Raw genomic sequence first — 15,941 nt, 5'->3', positions numbered from 1 at the left:
AGTGAGACCGCATGCCCACAGCTAGGTCAGGCCTGGCTACACGTTTCTTGGGTGGTAGAAAAGAGGCTTACAGATGACAGGAGCAGTTATCTTCACTTTAGGGATGTAGGTAAGGATTCAGAGGAAGCCTTCTCGTTCTTGTTTGGGGGACCAGCTGAGACCCGGCTTCTTACTGTCTTCCCTGTAGGCTATACTTTCGAAGTCAAGTCAAGGGGGAGACGGAGCGAGAGCGGCTGCTGCTTGCCTTCCAAACCAGTGGAGAAATAGTGGCAGGAAGATTTCCAGTCACCAAGGAGCTGGCTCTCGAAATGGCTGCCTTGATGGCCCAGGTAAGTTTCTTCTGTTAGAAACACCGTGAGACCTCACAGGAGACTGCAGATCCTGTGGCAGCAAGGAGAGGCACTCTGCAGTACGGAGAGGTGACTCCCTGCTCACCGCACACAGAGGCTGTGTGAGAACGGGACTGGGGACTGGAAAACTGGCCTTAAGTCTCAGTCTTCCTCCAGTGTGAGAGCTTGGCCAAGCCACTTCTTAGTGCTTCAGTTTCCACATGTATGTGGAAAATACAATCCCTCCCTGCCTCCAGGTTGGTGTATGTGACACAATGCACGTGATAACCTTTATGAACCACCCCACATTCTAAGTAGGAAACGAGGAAGAGCACACATTCAGAATGATTCTCCTTTGTATTCCTTTAGGCGGCTATCTGCATGGGGTGTCTAGGATACGTCCATGGTTCCTGTAAGAGCAGATTTATTCAGATGTGGTGGCACACACCTGCAATCCCAGCACTTGGAGAGCTGAGGCAGAGTTGGCATAAATTCAAGTCCAGTCTGGGTTCGAAGCCGGCCTGGGCTACGTGGTGGCTCGTCATAATTATAATCATCAATATGAATACTACAGCAAGCCACACGCATTCGTCTCCACTTGGGAGAAGGAAGTTGGCACTCGGTTTAAATAACTTGGACAAAGACACAGAACTGCTAGGTGGCAGAGCTGATGCTCGGGCTAGCTTCTGACATCAAGCCCTCTTCTGCCCTCTACAGTCTGTGGCAACTTCCCTTCAAGCAGTTAGCTAAAAATGAGAGCTGGTCTAGACGATTTAATATTTAGGACCCTAAGGATGCTTCTCTAGTGTCTATGAAACATGGGATAAATTCTTATCATCGTTAAGTGATAAGCAGCAGTAATGTGGTAAGGGCTTGATTACTTCTTGAACAGCAGCCCCATCACCCCCCAAACTTGTGACTGTTATCTCTTTCTACCTCAGGTGGAGTACGGGGACTTGGAGAAGCCTATCCTGCCAGGTCCTGGGGGCACACCTCCTGCCAAAGCTCAGCATCTCCTCCAGCAGGTCCTCGACAGGTTCTACCCAAGGCGCTATCGAAATGGAGCACCCCCTGAGCAGCTGAGGTAGGCTGGAGGCCAGGTCTTGAGAGGAAGCCTGTGGGGGAACCTCAGGGCTGTGATGAAAGCAGGTGGGCCCTTTACCGACACCATTTCTTTCCGTCCACCCAAACCAGGCACCTGGCAGATACGATGGCCACCAAGTGGGCAGCATTACAAGGCTGCTCCCCTTCTGAGTGCATCCGCATCTACCTGACTGTGGCTCGGAAATGGCCTCTCTTTGGTGCTAAGCTCTTTGCTGCTCAGGTGAGTGACGGGAAAAGGAATTACCAAGCCCCCAGAACGCTCTTTCTCCTGGAGCTTCCTTCCCTTCTCTGCTCAGATGGCCCTCAGTCCAGTCTGCAGCCCCCACCTCACTGCCATCTCCCCACCCATCTCTGCTGCTCCAGGGCTCCCTGGTCCACAGTGGAGTTACAATCCCTTGGTTATCTTCAGGCTTCCTTTACTGACTCAGCAGTGCTTCTCCTGCAAAGACAGGCTCAACTAACTCACACGTGAGGGTTCAGACTTACCAGTCGGAAAGGTAACACAGTGTAAAACCTAAACACACTCCTCTCTACCGGCCACCCAAAAGCCCAGAAGTAGAGAGAGGGACCGCCCAGGGGAGTCAGACTACTCAGACCACAGTTGCTTTCACTTCTGCATGAAGACCAAGAGGCAAACAGTAATTTCAGCTGGAAGTTTTCCTTAGTAGGTGTCTGGTATGCATGAACTTCACAGATAATCACAGGCATTACCCTGTGACCAGACATTATAATCAGACATTGAGACTGGATCTAGGTCCTCATCATTGCAGCTACAGATCAGAAAGTGGACATCCACTCATCTAGCATAGACAGATAGGTTGTTGAATACATAGTATTTCGAGTTCTAGCTGTTTAATGTTACAAAAAAAGAACAAGGGCTGGGGAGATAGCTCACAGGACCTGGGTTCTTCCATAGGACCTGGGTTTGATTCCCAGCCCCCATATGGTGGCTCACAACTGTCTGTAATTTCAGTCTCGGGGGATCCGACATCCTCTTCTGGCTTCCTTGGATACAGGCACACATGTGGTACACAGACATACACGCAGGCAAAACAACCATACATACTAAATATAAATTTTAAAAAATTTAAAGAAATGATTAAATCCATCCCTTTTCTTCAGGAGGCTTTCCAACTAGTGGGAACAGGACAATTGGGGAGTTGTGCATTATTCTTCATACTCACTTTTCTTTTCAATCTTTCTAAGCACCATTAATCTACTCTGTTTAATTTTGGGGATAGGCTGGAGACCAAACCAGGACCTTGAACATGCTAAAAATACTCCTGCCCCCTCAAGCTATACCTCCAACCTGCGTGCGTGCGTGCGTGTGTGTGTGTGTGTATGCATGCACACACAAATGGTCACACACAAATGGTCACAAGTGCTGTGCAGTACAAGTAAAGTGCTATTATAATAGAATGCAACTGGCCTGGAAGGTTGGAAAAAGCTTTAAAAAAGGGTTATCTGGGCTGGAAAGATGGCTCAGTGGTTAACAGCATTAGCTGTTCTTCCAGAGGTCCCGAGTTCAATTCCCAGCACCCACATGGTGGCTCACAACCATCCATAATGAGATCTGGCATACATGCAGACAGAACACTGTATACATAATAAATAAATCAATCTTAAAAAATGAATTTAGCCTTTTAAAAAAAGGGGGGAGGTATCTGTCTCTCTCCTCCCCACAGGCTTTTGGGGAGAGACCTGGAGCACTTCACTGTAGCCCTGAAGGAAACACCCAGGAATTGGCTACCAAATAGTCACAAACTCACTGAGAGGACCTAAAGCCCATCCCACTGAACTCTTGACTTCCTATTTCTTTTATGGTCCCAGGGAAATTGGTTAAAGAAAGTTGTATTTTGCTTGTGGGAGATTGGGGTGCAGGAGAAAACATCTACCAACCGAGCCACATACCCAGCCTCTGGGTTGGCCAGTGTCCCATTGCTCAGAGCTTTCCACTCTGTTCTGGCAGGTGTGATTCCCTCTACCTGTCAGATGTTGGGTGGCAGAGCCCCAAGGCCAAAAGCCTCCTGCCACAACATTCCCTATGCTGTATAAATGCTACTTTCTGTTTTCCACAATGACGTGATGGCCCACTACTCTCTGGACGTACCTTCTTCCTCAGAAAGCACCTACGTTCAGCATCTCTAACGGTGGGTCTGATAGGCTTTTTCTGTTTCTGCAGCCTGACCAGCCGTCTCCTAAGGAGAAGACTCTGGTGTGGATTGCTGTGAATGAGGACGGTGTCAGCATCCTGGACCACCACACTATGGTATGAGAGGAAAAGGCTGTTTCCAATCCTTCTTGTCTTATCTTCTCTGCTCTGGATTTAAGAGGCCTGAACTAAGTGGCCGTGGTATGGTCCCCCTCTTTCTAAACTCTGCCCCAGCAGTGCTGTCCTTTAGTCTAGACAAGGTGTATAAACATCAGGATTTAACTCTCCAAATTAGCACCACTATGGGGTTTTCCTTTCCTGGGGAAGGCTCCCTGTGTCTAGAAGAAACAGGTATGGAGTTTCCCCTGAACTCAATTGGCTCCTCTCCACAGCAAGTGCACATCACTTATCCCTACTCTTCAGTGACGACGTTTGGTGGCTGCAGGGATGACTTCATGCTTGTGATTAGATCCATTCCAGACCAGAGCTCTGGAAAAAGCCACATTGACAAGTTGATCTTCCGAATGCCTGCTCCCAAGGTGGGTCTGACGGCTGCTCCTACAGCTGGCCTGGTGTGATGTGGTGAGCTTGGTGCTCAGAGAGGAAGCTTTGGACAGGCTCTGCCCCACACACAACCGTTGGCCTTGCTGTGAGCAGCATGCCAAAGGGTTCAGGTGGAGTAGCATGTCCATCTCACTACTGAGCTGGCACCTGGTGGGAACTACCTGCTTCAGCCGTTGGCTGCTGTTCCTTTCTTCAGGAGGGTATTGTGCATCTCAGAGACTCTCTAGGCCAACAGAGGTACATTTTACTGGGCCTCTAAACATCACAGCAGTCTCTTTGGGGCTTTTCTCCCGAGTGAGCAGTTTGAGAGAGAAAGCAGAGCCCAGGAAGGCCATGTGTACCCAATGTTATAGCCAGTGAGAAAATCAGCGTTCAAGACAAGGCTAGTTCCATTTCTTCATTTCTCTGTCCTCAGATCACAGAAACTACCTTCATGATGGCCAGCTACATGAACCACTGTTCTGCAACTGTGAACCTACCCACCAGGCTGCCTGCAGCCCGCCAGCCCCGAGACCTGGATGGACAGTTCTTCCCTTCTGTTTCCTGCACTAAGGGGCCAGCTTTGCTGTGAACGTTCCCCCCACCCTTGTCACCACTGGTGCCTCTGGGGTTAGATTTCTATCCTGGAGCATACTACTACTGTGATGGGTCTAATGACCCTCCCCAGACTGTTCTGTGAAATGCAGATTTCAGGGTCCTTGGAACCTTTGTACCCGTTAGGTGCCTTAGCTTTTAAGGCTCAACATTTTAAAATCCAGACCCAACATCAAAACCACTTATTTCTTTTACAAGAATACTGACTCTGGATGCTACCTGATTCTAGATTGAGACAGGGATGGCCCATAGTTACCAGGGCAGTGGTACTGTATTTGGGGCTTCTGCACTGATACTCAGGGAAGCTCTCTTTTTATATTATACGTGGTCCTTATGTGGGGGCTTATACTTGAACTTTTCCGAACATCCCTGAACAAAATAGGACTAAAATTCCTAATTCACCTAAACTCTGGCAGATGCCTACAAATCTCTAAAACTGGACAACTTTCCTAAATGGAAATATTGGCAGAACTAGAGAAAAAATGACAAGCTTCCCCCTCCTGGTGAGGAGGCATTTGCTATGCCCCTATTGGGGGCGGGGGGGGGGCAGCAGCTCTAATCTTCCCAGGACAGCACACTATTCCTGTTAAGAGTCAAGCCTTTCTCTCACACTGGACTAGCACAGGAGGGACAGAACCAGGCTGCACCTCCCTGTGTCATTTTAGGCCGACAGGGAGGAGTGAAGGCTATGCTCACTACTGAAGGACGAGGTAGTCATCATCCCCCATCCTCTGAAAGACCAAGCATGTGAGTTTTGCTTGTTGCTGCTCTAGAGGCCAGGAGACAACACACCAGGAGACAACACACCGGGAACACTAAAGACCCCTCCATTCCCGGAAGGCCGGACTGCTCACCAACACTTCTGGTAGATACCTTCTGGAAATTAGGTGGAAGCACAGAACATGTATATAATATTTGCCCTAGTAATATGTGAAGTAGAAAGTTTCTTTCAACTTCTGTCTTCCTGAGAACATCATAATCCCTCTCAACTCAGACTTTCTAATTGATTTTGATGAAGATGACCTTTATCTCTACCTTCTCCCCCCAAAAAATAATAAAAACCAAAAGTTCATACTTTGATTTTCCAACATATGAAAAAAACTAAGTTTATTGTGCAGCTCTGAGCAGTTCTATCATCTCCCAGTAACATGGATGAGGGGATGAGATCAGCCCCCAGGAAATAAGCCTTTAACCCAACAGTGTGTGTGACACACACTACAAGAAACTGCAAAGCCCGAATTACTTTGTCCAGATGCCTCAGCTGCTGTAATCTTCCTTTTCTCATCCTTTGAACTGACAAGGAACTTTAAAAGGTCTAAACAAGCCTGACTTGCAAGGCAGGCAGCCATGTCTGTTCCAGCCCCAACTCGTGCCCCAGAACTGGGGTTCTAGTCGACACAGGTCTACCTCAAGCCACATCACTATAGGTCCTGGACCACTCCTTCAAGGCCAGTGTGAAAGGCAGAGTGCAGTTCCAGTGGGCCACATCCCAAGTGGCCCTGAAAGCCAAACAGGATGTGACCTACTCTCGAGTTGCTTTTGTGAATAGAGTTCCAAAGAATGGAACTGTTTGCACTAGACTTGGAGGTCAGATTAGCTGCCTCCTTTTCTCTCTCTTTAAAATTTCTTCCTCTTCTCATTCCTTTCCTTCCTTTTGAAGACAGGGTCTCACTAGGAAGTCCTGGCTGTCCTGGAACTCACTATGTAGACCAGGCTGGCCTTGAACTCAGAGCTCCACCTGCCTCCCGAGTGCTGGGATTAAAGGTGTGCACCACCTAGCCCAGCTCCTCTTCTCCTTCCTGAGCTCTAGGAATCTAAGAAGCTGCCTTCTTCATCCTTTAACATGACAGTCCCATGTCTGGGAACCAACATGAAATCTCTCTCACTCTTACCTAAGCCCTCTTGGCCAAAGCAGCTTTTGAAGCAATAGAAAACACCAAGTAACAGGAAGGTACTAACATGCTCGACACCCAAGGCTGAAATGCTATGTATTCTTGTCAATAAAAAGCTGTCAGTGAAACAGGCAACTACTATGTGTTTTGGATATTTATTTATTTATTTTAGAATTTGAGACAGTGCCTCACCATGGAGCCCAGGCTGGCCTCAAACTTTCAATCCTCCTATTGACACCTCCCGGGTGCTGGGATTACTGGCATCCACACCACCCCTCACTAAGCCATGGATTAAGAATCATCCTGCACTGATCATAGGAGCTAGGTGGACAGAGGCTAGCCCTGTAAAGCATTTTACTCCTGCTAATTCATACATAAGAAAACGTGACTTATTTTTTTTCCTAGCTTTTAGACAAGAGTTCATGCAGATAGAAATTATACTTTTCTTGTAGAATCTGGTACCACTCTCAATAGTCCATAGATTTTTAACACAAATATGAATGTGCTTAGAAATTTCACCGAGTGCTCGCTCCTCCTGTACATTACCTTTGGGGTGGGTGCAGGGGAACAGTCCTCACTATGTAGGCCTGGATGGCCTCAAACTTGAAATCATCTGCTTCTGTCTCTTGAATCCTGGGGTTAAAGGCATGTGCCACTATCCCTGGCCTAGTGTCAAAATCCTTAAGGTCTCCCCTTGATTAGTAATGTAGATAAAACCTATAAGGGTAACTTTATTTCTTTATTTATTTTTGATTTTTCAAGACAGGGTTTCTTCGTGTAGCTTTGGAGCCTGTCCTGGAACTCACTCTGTAGACCGGGCTGGCCTCTAACTCACAGAGATCCGCCTGGCTCTGCCTCCCGAGTGCTGGGATTAAAGGTGTGTGTCACCACTGCCCAGCAGGGTAACTTTATGAGACATCAAAATACTGAGTCAAGTTCCAGCTGCCTCCTCTATGGCTCTGAGGTCTACTCATCCATTTTGAGTCCCAGGACTGTGTCCACCTAATGGTTTTGACAGTACAGAAAATAAACCAGCCACTATGGTTTAGGAGTCCTCTCCCATAAAGACAATAGTGGTCTTTGAATGCTGAGATTCATGGGCTTGTTGATGTGGCTTTCTGGTGTGCCAGAATCTCCTGGCAGCTCCTGTATACTTCAATCAAGCAGTCCAACCGGGGCTTGGCACTCTGAATTCCAAAGGGGAGAAATGGAGAGTCAAGGAGAATAGAAAAAGAACCCACCTCAGCCTCCATCTCCCACGTACACCATGGTACCACAGTGAGCTAAGAGACACAAGGTCAAGCCTCTGAGCACTTTGCTGGGAAGTCCCCAAATCTGGCCTTCGTGGGAAATAAAAAGACAGCTTTTTTTGTTTTGTTTTGAGACAGGGTCTCTCTGTGTATCTTGGCTGTTCTGGAACTCACTATGTAGACCAAGGTGGCCTCAAACTCAGAGATCTGCCTGCCTCTGCCTCCCAAATGCTGGGATTATAGGCATGCAAAATACAGCTTTTAGCCCGACAAAATTATATGACGGTGAGACAGACTATCTCAAAAAGTGTTACAAGTTGTGAAATACACCTCAGAGACAATATGGGCAGTTTAATATGTACATTCTGAAAAGATTTTGTATTATAAAATGTAACATAACTAAAATTAAAAGACAAGGCACAGAATAGGAAAATTATATGCAGAAAGTCTATTTAATAAATGTTTACTATTCAAACAGCACAAAATTATTACAAATACATAACTGATTTCTAGGTTCTACTCAGCTAGAGGGAACTGACAGTTTAAAACCAAGATTACAGGCTTGTGCCACCAGTCATTTTTTATTGTAAAATCAAAAGAAAAGATAATCTAGACATTATTTAAACCTAGCAATAAAATAGTTAAATAAACAAAATAATGGAATAGAACATAATCTTTTAAAATAAGTATACTGGCTGTGATAGAAAAGGCAGACAGACAGATAGATATAAATAGATAAAATATCTCAACCTCGCTAATATCAATGTAAAATTATACAATGGTAGATTGACAGACGAAGTAGAAGAATGTGATTTGTAAGCAGAAGTGGTTATATGATTGATAATAGTCTTCTCTAAAATTTTTGTGACTTACTAATATTTTTTAAAGTGTATCCTCATCAAAGAGGGGGCTCCTGAGATCCAAAAAGATCCTAACTTTTACTCATCTCCAATACTCTGACAACAGAAAGTCAAGTCCAACTGAACAAAAGAGGCATGGGTGAGCAGACAGAGAAAAAGGATTTCACAGGAGAAAGGAAGAATATTGCACTCACCTGGAAGACAGGAACTACTTGGGATATCTCCTGTGGCTTTGCTGGATCCTTCAATAAAATGCAGAGGTAGTAAATCACCTTCTGCTGTAAGAAAAGACACCAGACAGAGGGCTCAGTGAAACTTGCCTTGTTTCTTTTTTCTTCAAGGGAAGACTAAAATCCTTTTCACAAATTATCTAAGTAGTGAAATATTTGACATCTTCTGAAGTAGAAAAAAAGTTTATTTTCATCCTTTATTTTTATTTTATATAAAAAAAAAATCTTTTTGTTTTGTTTTTTACTGAGACAGGGTCTTACTATGTATCCCTGGCTAGCCTGGAACTTGCTATGTACACCAGTTTAGATCCCAGCACACTCCATGAGCTGACTGCCTCCTCTGGAGAGCCCAGAGCTACCACCTAAACACTTACCATGTGAATAGCCTCATTGATGATAACATCCTTGACCTTATCCATCTCTATGAAGGTGGTACTTTCTTTGCCTGAAGCATAGGATGAAGTCATCTGGATGCCAAGTGAATCAATGATTAATAGAGTCTCCTGATCAATCTTCACAAAGTGGAGGTAACCAAGCAGGCCTATGATGGTGATGAAGATGGCAGCAGATAGGATCATGCTATTCTGAAGAGAGAGCCAGACAGGCAGGAAGATTACCAAATGCTCCTATGCAAGTATTTACGCCACACAGCATGTTAAACGGACGACAGGGGAGAAGGCCTTTGCTCTGGTCACTATGCTGTGAGATGAATAGATGAGGGAAAATGCATGAAGGGGAAATCACTTTCTCTTGAGCTCCTGAATTGTTTGAACAGCACGTAGAATGAAAAGGATCCAGACTACTAATGAATAGGTCTGGGAAGCTCCCAGCAAAACATCCGACATCACATGTATCTCAGAAAATCTTCCCAAAATTACAACTTAAGGACCCAGAGCTTTCCCTCTCACATTCCCCCTGCAAAGCATATAGCACAAAACTGCAGACAGAGCAACTGTGAAGTGCTCAGCACAGGAGCAGATGCTAACCCCTGAATGATAAATAGCCACTGACTTTTTTCCTAATTTTGGAATAAATTTTGATTGGTTTACAAGTGGACGCATGTTGCAACCCTGGCCAATAGATGTGGTAGTCAGAATCTACAGAAGAGGCCAATTGATTAATTGTATTTTTTAAAAGATGAGTAGAAAAATAGAGAAAGGTAAGTAAGCGGGGCTGGGGAGGTGCAGAGGGCATTAAGATGAAAGCATCCAGGAATAGCCTATAAGGCAGGACTTAACTGGTGCAGAGATTTATTAGAAGGTTAGTGGTTTCTGGTGGGTACACTCTTCCACAAAGACAGCCAGGCTGAGGACTGAGAGTACACTGGGGGCATCTGTGTGAGAGGAGCCAAGGAACAAGAACTCAAACAGGGCAGGAGCCTGGAGGCAGGAGCTGATGCAGGGGCCATGAAGGAGTGCTGCTTACTGGCTTGCTCTCCATGGCTTGCTCAGCCTGCCTTATATAACTCAGGACCACCCAGCCAAGGTTACCCCTGTGAGATGGGCCCACGCACATCAATCATCAATCAAGAAAAAATGTACCACAGGCTTCCCATGGGCCAATCTGGTAGGGGCATTTTCTCAAGTGAAGTTTCCTCTCCCAAAATGACTCGAGTTTCTGTTGTTGACATTAAAAACTAACCAGCACACCTAGAGTCAGTAAAATTCAGTAACTCTGGACCACATTCAAGAAGCCAGGAAGTGTCTTGCTCTTTGTACCCATCAGCCCCCTTTAGCTTGACTCTAACCAGACTCAGATTCTAAGTAGTCTACGACCTCAGCATCTGTCTTTAATGGGCTTGAACTGCTCTGTCAGTCAGGAATTGTGCTGAGTAAGAGAGGTCATCACATGCACTGTATCAGATCACAATGTCCTTTGGAGCAAACCCCAGTGACTAAATACCCTCCACAGGCCCCATCTCTTAAGATTTCCACATTTTGTTTTGTTGTTGCTTTGTTTCTGTTTTTTTAACAAGAGACTTAGGAGGATATATCAAATCTAAACTGTAGCATCTACCTTCTGCAATAATGCTAAATGGAAAAGTATGATGGTGCATGCTTTTAATACCAGTACTGGGGAGGTAGAGGCAGATGGATCTTTGTTCCAGGCCAGCCAAAGCTGCATAGTGAGATCTTGTCTCAAAACAAAACAAAACCCAGCCAGGCATGGTGGTGCACTCCTTTAGTCCTAGCGTTCCGGAGGCTAAGACAGGCAGATCTGTGAGTTTGAAGCCAAAGAAGGCTACACAGTGAGACTCTGTCCCAAAAAAACAAACAACAACAAAGAACAAAAAACAGGCTGGAGAGACAGCTCTCCACTAGCTGCTTTTCCACAATTTCCAGCACTCACATAGTAGCTCACAACTGTCTGTTATTCCAGTTCCAGGGGATCTGACACCCTCTTCTGACCCCCTCGGGCACCAGGCACATATGTGGTACACAAACATACAGGCAAAACACCCATACACATAAAATTTAAATAATAAAGACAAAAAGAATATGGGACAGACACCTACAAAGCCTAAAATATTAATTTGGCCTTTTAAAGAAAAGGCTTGCTGACTTCTGTTCAGATAGTTATTTTTGGCTGATAAATAGGAGTTAGAGCTGGGCCTCTGATGACCCAGAAACATCTAGTTTCAAGTAATTAACTTCCAGGTGTAGGGCAGTGTCTTGTAAACAGTCCAAATTGAATAAGCATTATGGAAGAAAGGCAAGATAAAACCGAGCCCTCTACAGGTTTATCAGATGCAAGATTGAAACACAAAAGAGTCTAGAATGCTGTGTTACTGATTGTAAGTGTCAAAAGAAGGGAGTGGAAAGGGAGAAGGGGCAGAGGGAGAGAGAGGGCTGAAGGGGCATAAAAGGACAGAGAAGGAAAAAGAGAGGGACAGACAGAGAAAGATGGAAGCACACAGGACTGTTCCATGAAGACTTCCAAGTGAGCAGGACCTCATGAGCGCAGAGAAGGTAGTGCACACTGAATGGGTACACTTTGCTGAAGGACTGAAGCCCCGCAGATTGGAATAATGTTCACAGAACTCGAAATTCGAAAGCAAGGAGCATGACAGGATAAAGAACAGTAAATGCTTAGGGAATTCCACCCACTCAGCTTTCTGTTCAGATAATCCCTCAAAGTCCATTTTTCTGGCTAAAATTCTAACAAAGTACCATTCATTTGAGTCAGGGGTAAGCCACATGTTTGAATGTCTCCTTTGAGAGTTCTTTTCACTGCAGATATTCATTACCTTCATGAACAATTTTGAATAGCAGCAAAGATCTGAAATTTTGACACACAGAGCCCCGGGGAAGTGTTGGATGTAAGGGAGCATGCATGACTTCTGCACTTGGGGGACATTAGGGTAAACGTGCAAGAGAGAGATGAGTACAGTAGGGAGCTGGCATAACCAACTTTGAGCTGGGGGTGGTATACACACCTGTAATTCCAGCACTTGACAGGGGCTGAGACAGGAGGATGGAGAGTTTGAGGACAGCCTAGGCTACATAACAAGGCCCTGTGTCTCAAAACAAACCAACAAATAACAAACATAACTGCCTGAGATCTGTTAGACTAAAGTACAGTGGGAAGGGATTTCAAAGTCAAGCAGCTCTAGTTTTGAAGCCCAGATCTGCCACTTTGCCAATATCAAGACTATTACTCTTTTATTACTCTTTCTGAACCTCTGTTTTCTTCTAAGGTTGAAGTAAGAAATTCAGCAAAAGAGCTGGCATGCTGGGCATTTAATAAACATCTGTTCCTCCTTTCAGATAACTGCATAGGTATCTGGAACTTAGGCTAGCATTAAAAATTCAACTGGGCATGGTGATGTATCCCCTTAACATCAGCACTAGGGAGAAAGAGGCAGGTGAATGCCTGTGAGTTCGAAGCCAGTCTTGTCTACATAATGAGTTCAAACCTGCCAGGGTTACATGGTGAGACACTAATGCCCCTCTGCTGTGGAATAATCCTTCTGCACACTGTGAAAATGTGTTGCTCTCATTGTTAATAAAGAGCTGATTGGCCCATAGCTAGGCAGGATTTTCGGGGCAGAGAGAATGCTGGGAAGAAGAAAGGCGGAGTCTGAGGAGTCCAGGGCCAGAAGCAGAAGCAACATGGGAAGTTCACAGATGAGGTAAACAAGCCTGGGGCAGCACATAGATGAATAGAAATAGGTTGATTTAAATTGTAAGAGCTGGCTGGAGATAAGCCTAAGCTATTGGCCAAACATTTATAATTAAGTCTCTGTTGTGGTTATTTGGGAGGGACTGCCAGGACACAGAGAAACTCCATCTACACCCCTACCCCTCCCAAAAAAAGAATAAAAATTCAACTATATTATAAATTTGGGGGGAGGGTTAGGTCAACTTAATAACTTCAACTGACCTGTGAAGAAACTTTAAGAAACAAATTAGGGTCTTTAAAATATATTATTTATTTATATGTTTTGTTTTGTTTGAGACAGGGTCTCACTGTGTAGCCCTGGTTGTTCTGGAGCTAGGGGTGTAGACTGATGTAGATCAGGCTGGCCTCGAACTCACAGAGATGCTCCTGCCTCTTCTTCTCTAGTGCTGGGATTAAAGGTGTACACCACCACACCCAGCATACCATGTATTTATTGTGTGTAAGTCAGAGGACAACTTTTGGGAATTGGTTCTTTCCTTCCATCATGTGGGTTCTGGGGCTTCAACCAAGGTCATCGGGGAGGCAGCAGAAGCCCTTACCTGCTGAGCCATTCCCACGGCCCTAAATTAGTGGTCTTAATTTCATCTATTTCTATGTAAATTATTATGCTCTGCTATATGCTTTGATGGTATAAAAGCTAATGGGCCAGGTGTGATAAAATACAACCTTGATCCCAACACTAGGGAAGCGGAGGCAGGCTCTACACAGCTTGGCCTATAATCCAGTTTCAGGCCAGCCTAAGTACTACGTATACTGAGACCCTAAAAAAAAAGAGAGAGAGAAAGAAAGAAAGGAAGAAAGAAAGAGCGAATGGATGTTCTAATACAAACAATATGCAAATTACAGAATAAAACAATAGACAGTTCTGGTGTACTTAGCTCTGGCGAGACTACACCTGGAATAATATATTTATTTCAAGGCATTGTACAGGGAACTAGAACTCATCCTGAGCAAGGGCCAATTGGAAGATTCTTTCTACTTGAGAACTGTCACAAACTCACAGCATTTGACCTTCACAATATTATGAAACATTAATGCCATTTTAGACATGTGAAAAATGAAGCTCAGAAAAAAAACAACAACAAAACACTACAAAGTCCAGAAACCGAGCACAGGAAACACGCATGTCTTAAGTCTGGCCATTCTTAAATTGGTGCACTTAAATTGGGGAAGGGTTGGGAGAGGGGAGGCAGTTTACATGGCTTTGAAACGCAGAGATTAGGAAGAAACAGAGCGCTCCTTCCGTAGACACACGTGCACAGCTGTGCGGGCCAAGAGCACTTTTCTGGAATCCTGTGCTAAGCTGGCTATCACCGGCACTGAGGAGTGATGGAGGAGGAGCACGCACTGACAGTTCTCTGCGGAGGTGCGCTCTGGGGATGGGCAGGGCAGCCACCCACTGAGGGAGAACGCCCAGGAGCACAAACTTCTTGGGGAGAACAGTCCAGCCCCGAGATGGCGTCCCGGATCCAGGGAGTCCCCACCCTCCGGCCCGGGTCCACGGGTGAGCCCCGAGACCTTTTAAAGCCGGCCGCCTGCGAGGGTCGAGCGCCGGCCTTTACCTCGCACAGGGTGAAGAGGCCGTAGGCCGCCAGCCACACGGCGCAGGTGACCGCGGTGAGCGAGCGCAGCGACAGCCGAGCCGAGCTGAGGCCGAACTCGCGGCAGTACGGCGAGTAGTAGCGGCGCCGCAGGGCCAGGCGCCCGCCGCAGATATCCGAATAGCTCTTCTCGTCCTCCATGGCCGCGGGCGCCCGGCGGTGGCGCCGCTCTAGCCCACCAGGAGGACCGACGTCTCGCTGGCTCCGGACCCTTCCGGAAGCGGCTCGGCCCCGCCCGCCACACGCTCCGCGCAGCCGCAGTTGCGCACCCAGAGCAGGGCTGCTAGGGGTTTGAAGCTGGTTCTCCCGGTTCGTCCGTAGCCCAGACTCTGCAGATTCGTGGCACCAGTTTTGGACAGATTAAGATCGCTGTTCGCTCGACTGACTCATTTATATTGCTACGCCAGAGTGAGCCCCAAGAAAGGGCCCACAGGTATATTCATTCATTTCACGCATTCATTTCCTTGCGAAGGCGTTTTAGGTACTGAAGATCCCTGTCCCCACATAGCTTCTTTTCTAGTAGGAAAAAGCGATGTGGACATAACGTAATAATAACGTAGTATTATTAGCAAAAATGTTCAGACGGGTAGAGAAGGACTGGGCCACCTTAAATAAAGGTCTCATCACTAAACCTAAAAGGATGAGGGCCACGCTGGTCTGGGGATGTTGGGGGAGAAAGCCTCCAGAAAGGAAAAAAGGACCAGGAAAAGGTAAAGCTCGGAGGCTGGAACAAGGTTAAGTCACAGGAATAAAAATAAAAGTAAATAAATAAATAAAAACTAGAGAAGCTAGTATGCACAGGAAGACAAATTAGGAATGTAGGTAGGACTACGATTCGGGTTTGGACTGGACAGATGGCTCAGCTGTTAAGAGTATGTTAATTCCAAAGATAGGAAGAGAAAGACCACAGACACATCATGGCCACATTAACTAAAGCAAACAATTAAAGATAGCTTTTTCATTCACCTACAGGGCTGCCTCCCCCTAAGGCAGGGTTCAAGGGTCATTGTGGGCTGTGAGGAAGACAAGGCTTTTACAGCTCAAGAGTGGAGGTTTCCAAATGGGGGATTTGGCAGACAAAATAGGTGGGATTACAGGAGCAGGACATAAGCATAACAAGTTAGTCCCTCCTGAAACAAAGGTAAGGTTGCAAGATGCTCATATAACCTTTTGAAACAAAGGT

At 45.9% G+C, this 15,941-nt stretch overlaps 2 protein-coding genes across 7 annotated transcripts in view; one reads left to right on the top strand and one right to left on the bottom strand.

The window, feature by feature from the left end:
• The window catches only part of Plekhh1 (pleckstrin homology, MyTH4 and FERM domain containing H1), a 53,223-nt gene extending 46,453 nt beyond the window's left edge, over positions 1-6,770 (top strand). The window contains exons 24-29 of one of the 2 annotated variants that reach the window (XM_052739468.1): positions 188-329; positions 1,271-1,413; positions 1,524-1,653; positions 3,616-3,702; positions 3,978-4,124; positions 4,565-6,770. In XM_052739468.1, coding sequence (XP_052595428.1) covers positions 188-329; positions 1,271-1,413; positions 1,524-1,653; positions 3,616-3,702; positions 3,978-4,124; positions 4,565-4,720 — 805 coding nt within the window. In that variant the 3' untranslated portion in view covers positions 4,721-6,770. Of the gene's footprint in view, positions 1-187; positions 330-1,270; positions 1,414-1,523; positions 1,654-3,615; positions 3,703-3,977; positions 4,125-4,564 lie in introns of those variants that run through there. The other variant, XR_008218514.1, reaches the window with a different exon arrangement.
• The window catches only part of Pigh (phosphatidylinositol glycan anchor biosynthesis class H), a 51,215-nt gene extending 36,219 nt beyond the window's left edge, over positions 1-14,996 (bottom strand). The window contains exons 1-4 of one of the 5 annotated variants that reach the window (XM_052739472.1): positions 14,720-14,986; positions 9,350-9,559; positions 8,940-9,020; positions 6,775-7,822 (exon numbers count right to left, since the gene is read on the bottom strand). In XM_052739472.1, coding sequence (XP_052595432.1) covers positions 7,730-7,822; positions 8,940-9,020; positions 9,350-9,559; positions 14,720-14,899 — 564 coding nt within the window. In that variant the 5' untranslated portion in view covers positions 14,900-14,986 and the 3' untranslated portion in view covers positions 6,775-7,729. Of the gene's footprint in view, positions 1-6,774; positions 7,823-8,313; positions 9,024-9,349; positions 9,560-14,719 lie in introns of those variants that run through there. The other 4 variants (XM_052739471.1, XM_052739470.1, XM_052739469.1 and 1 more) reach the window with 4 other exon arrangements.
• Positions 14,997-15,941: the final 945 nt, after the last annotated feature.

The sequence above is a fragment of the Peromyscus californicus genome, unplaced genomic scaffold (assembly GCF_007827085.1).
Source record: "Peromyscus californicus insignis strain IS unplaced genomic scaffold, ASM782708v3 Scaffold_15__1_contigs__length_86483966, whole genome shotgun sequence".
In the NCBI taxonomy this organism is placed as follows: domain Eukaryota; kingdom Metazoa; phylum Chordata; class Mammalia; order Rodentia; family Cricetidae; genus Peromyscus; species Peromyscus californicus.
The sequence above is the reverse complement of the archived record's forward strand: the minus strand, read 5'-3'. Positions and strand labels throughout refer to the sequence as shown.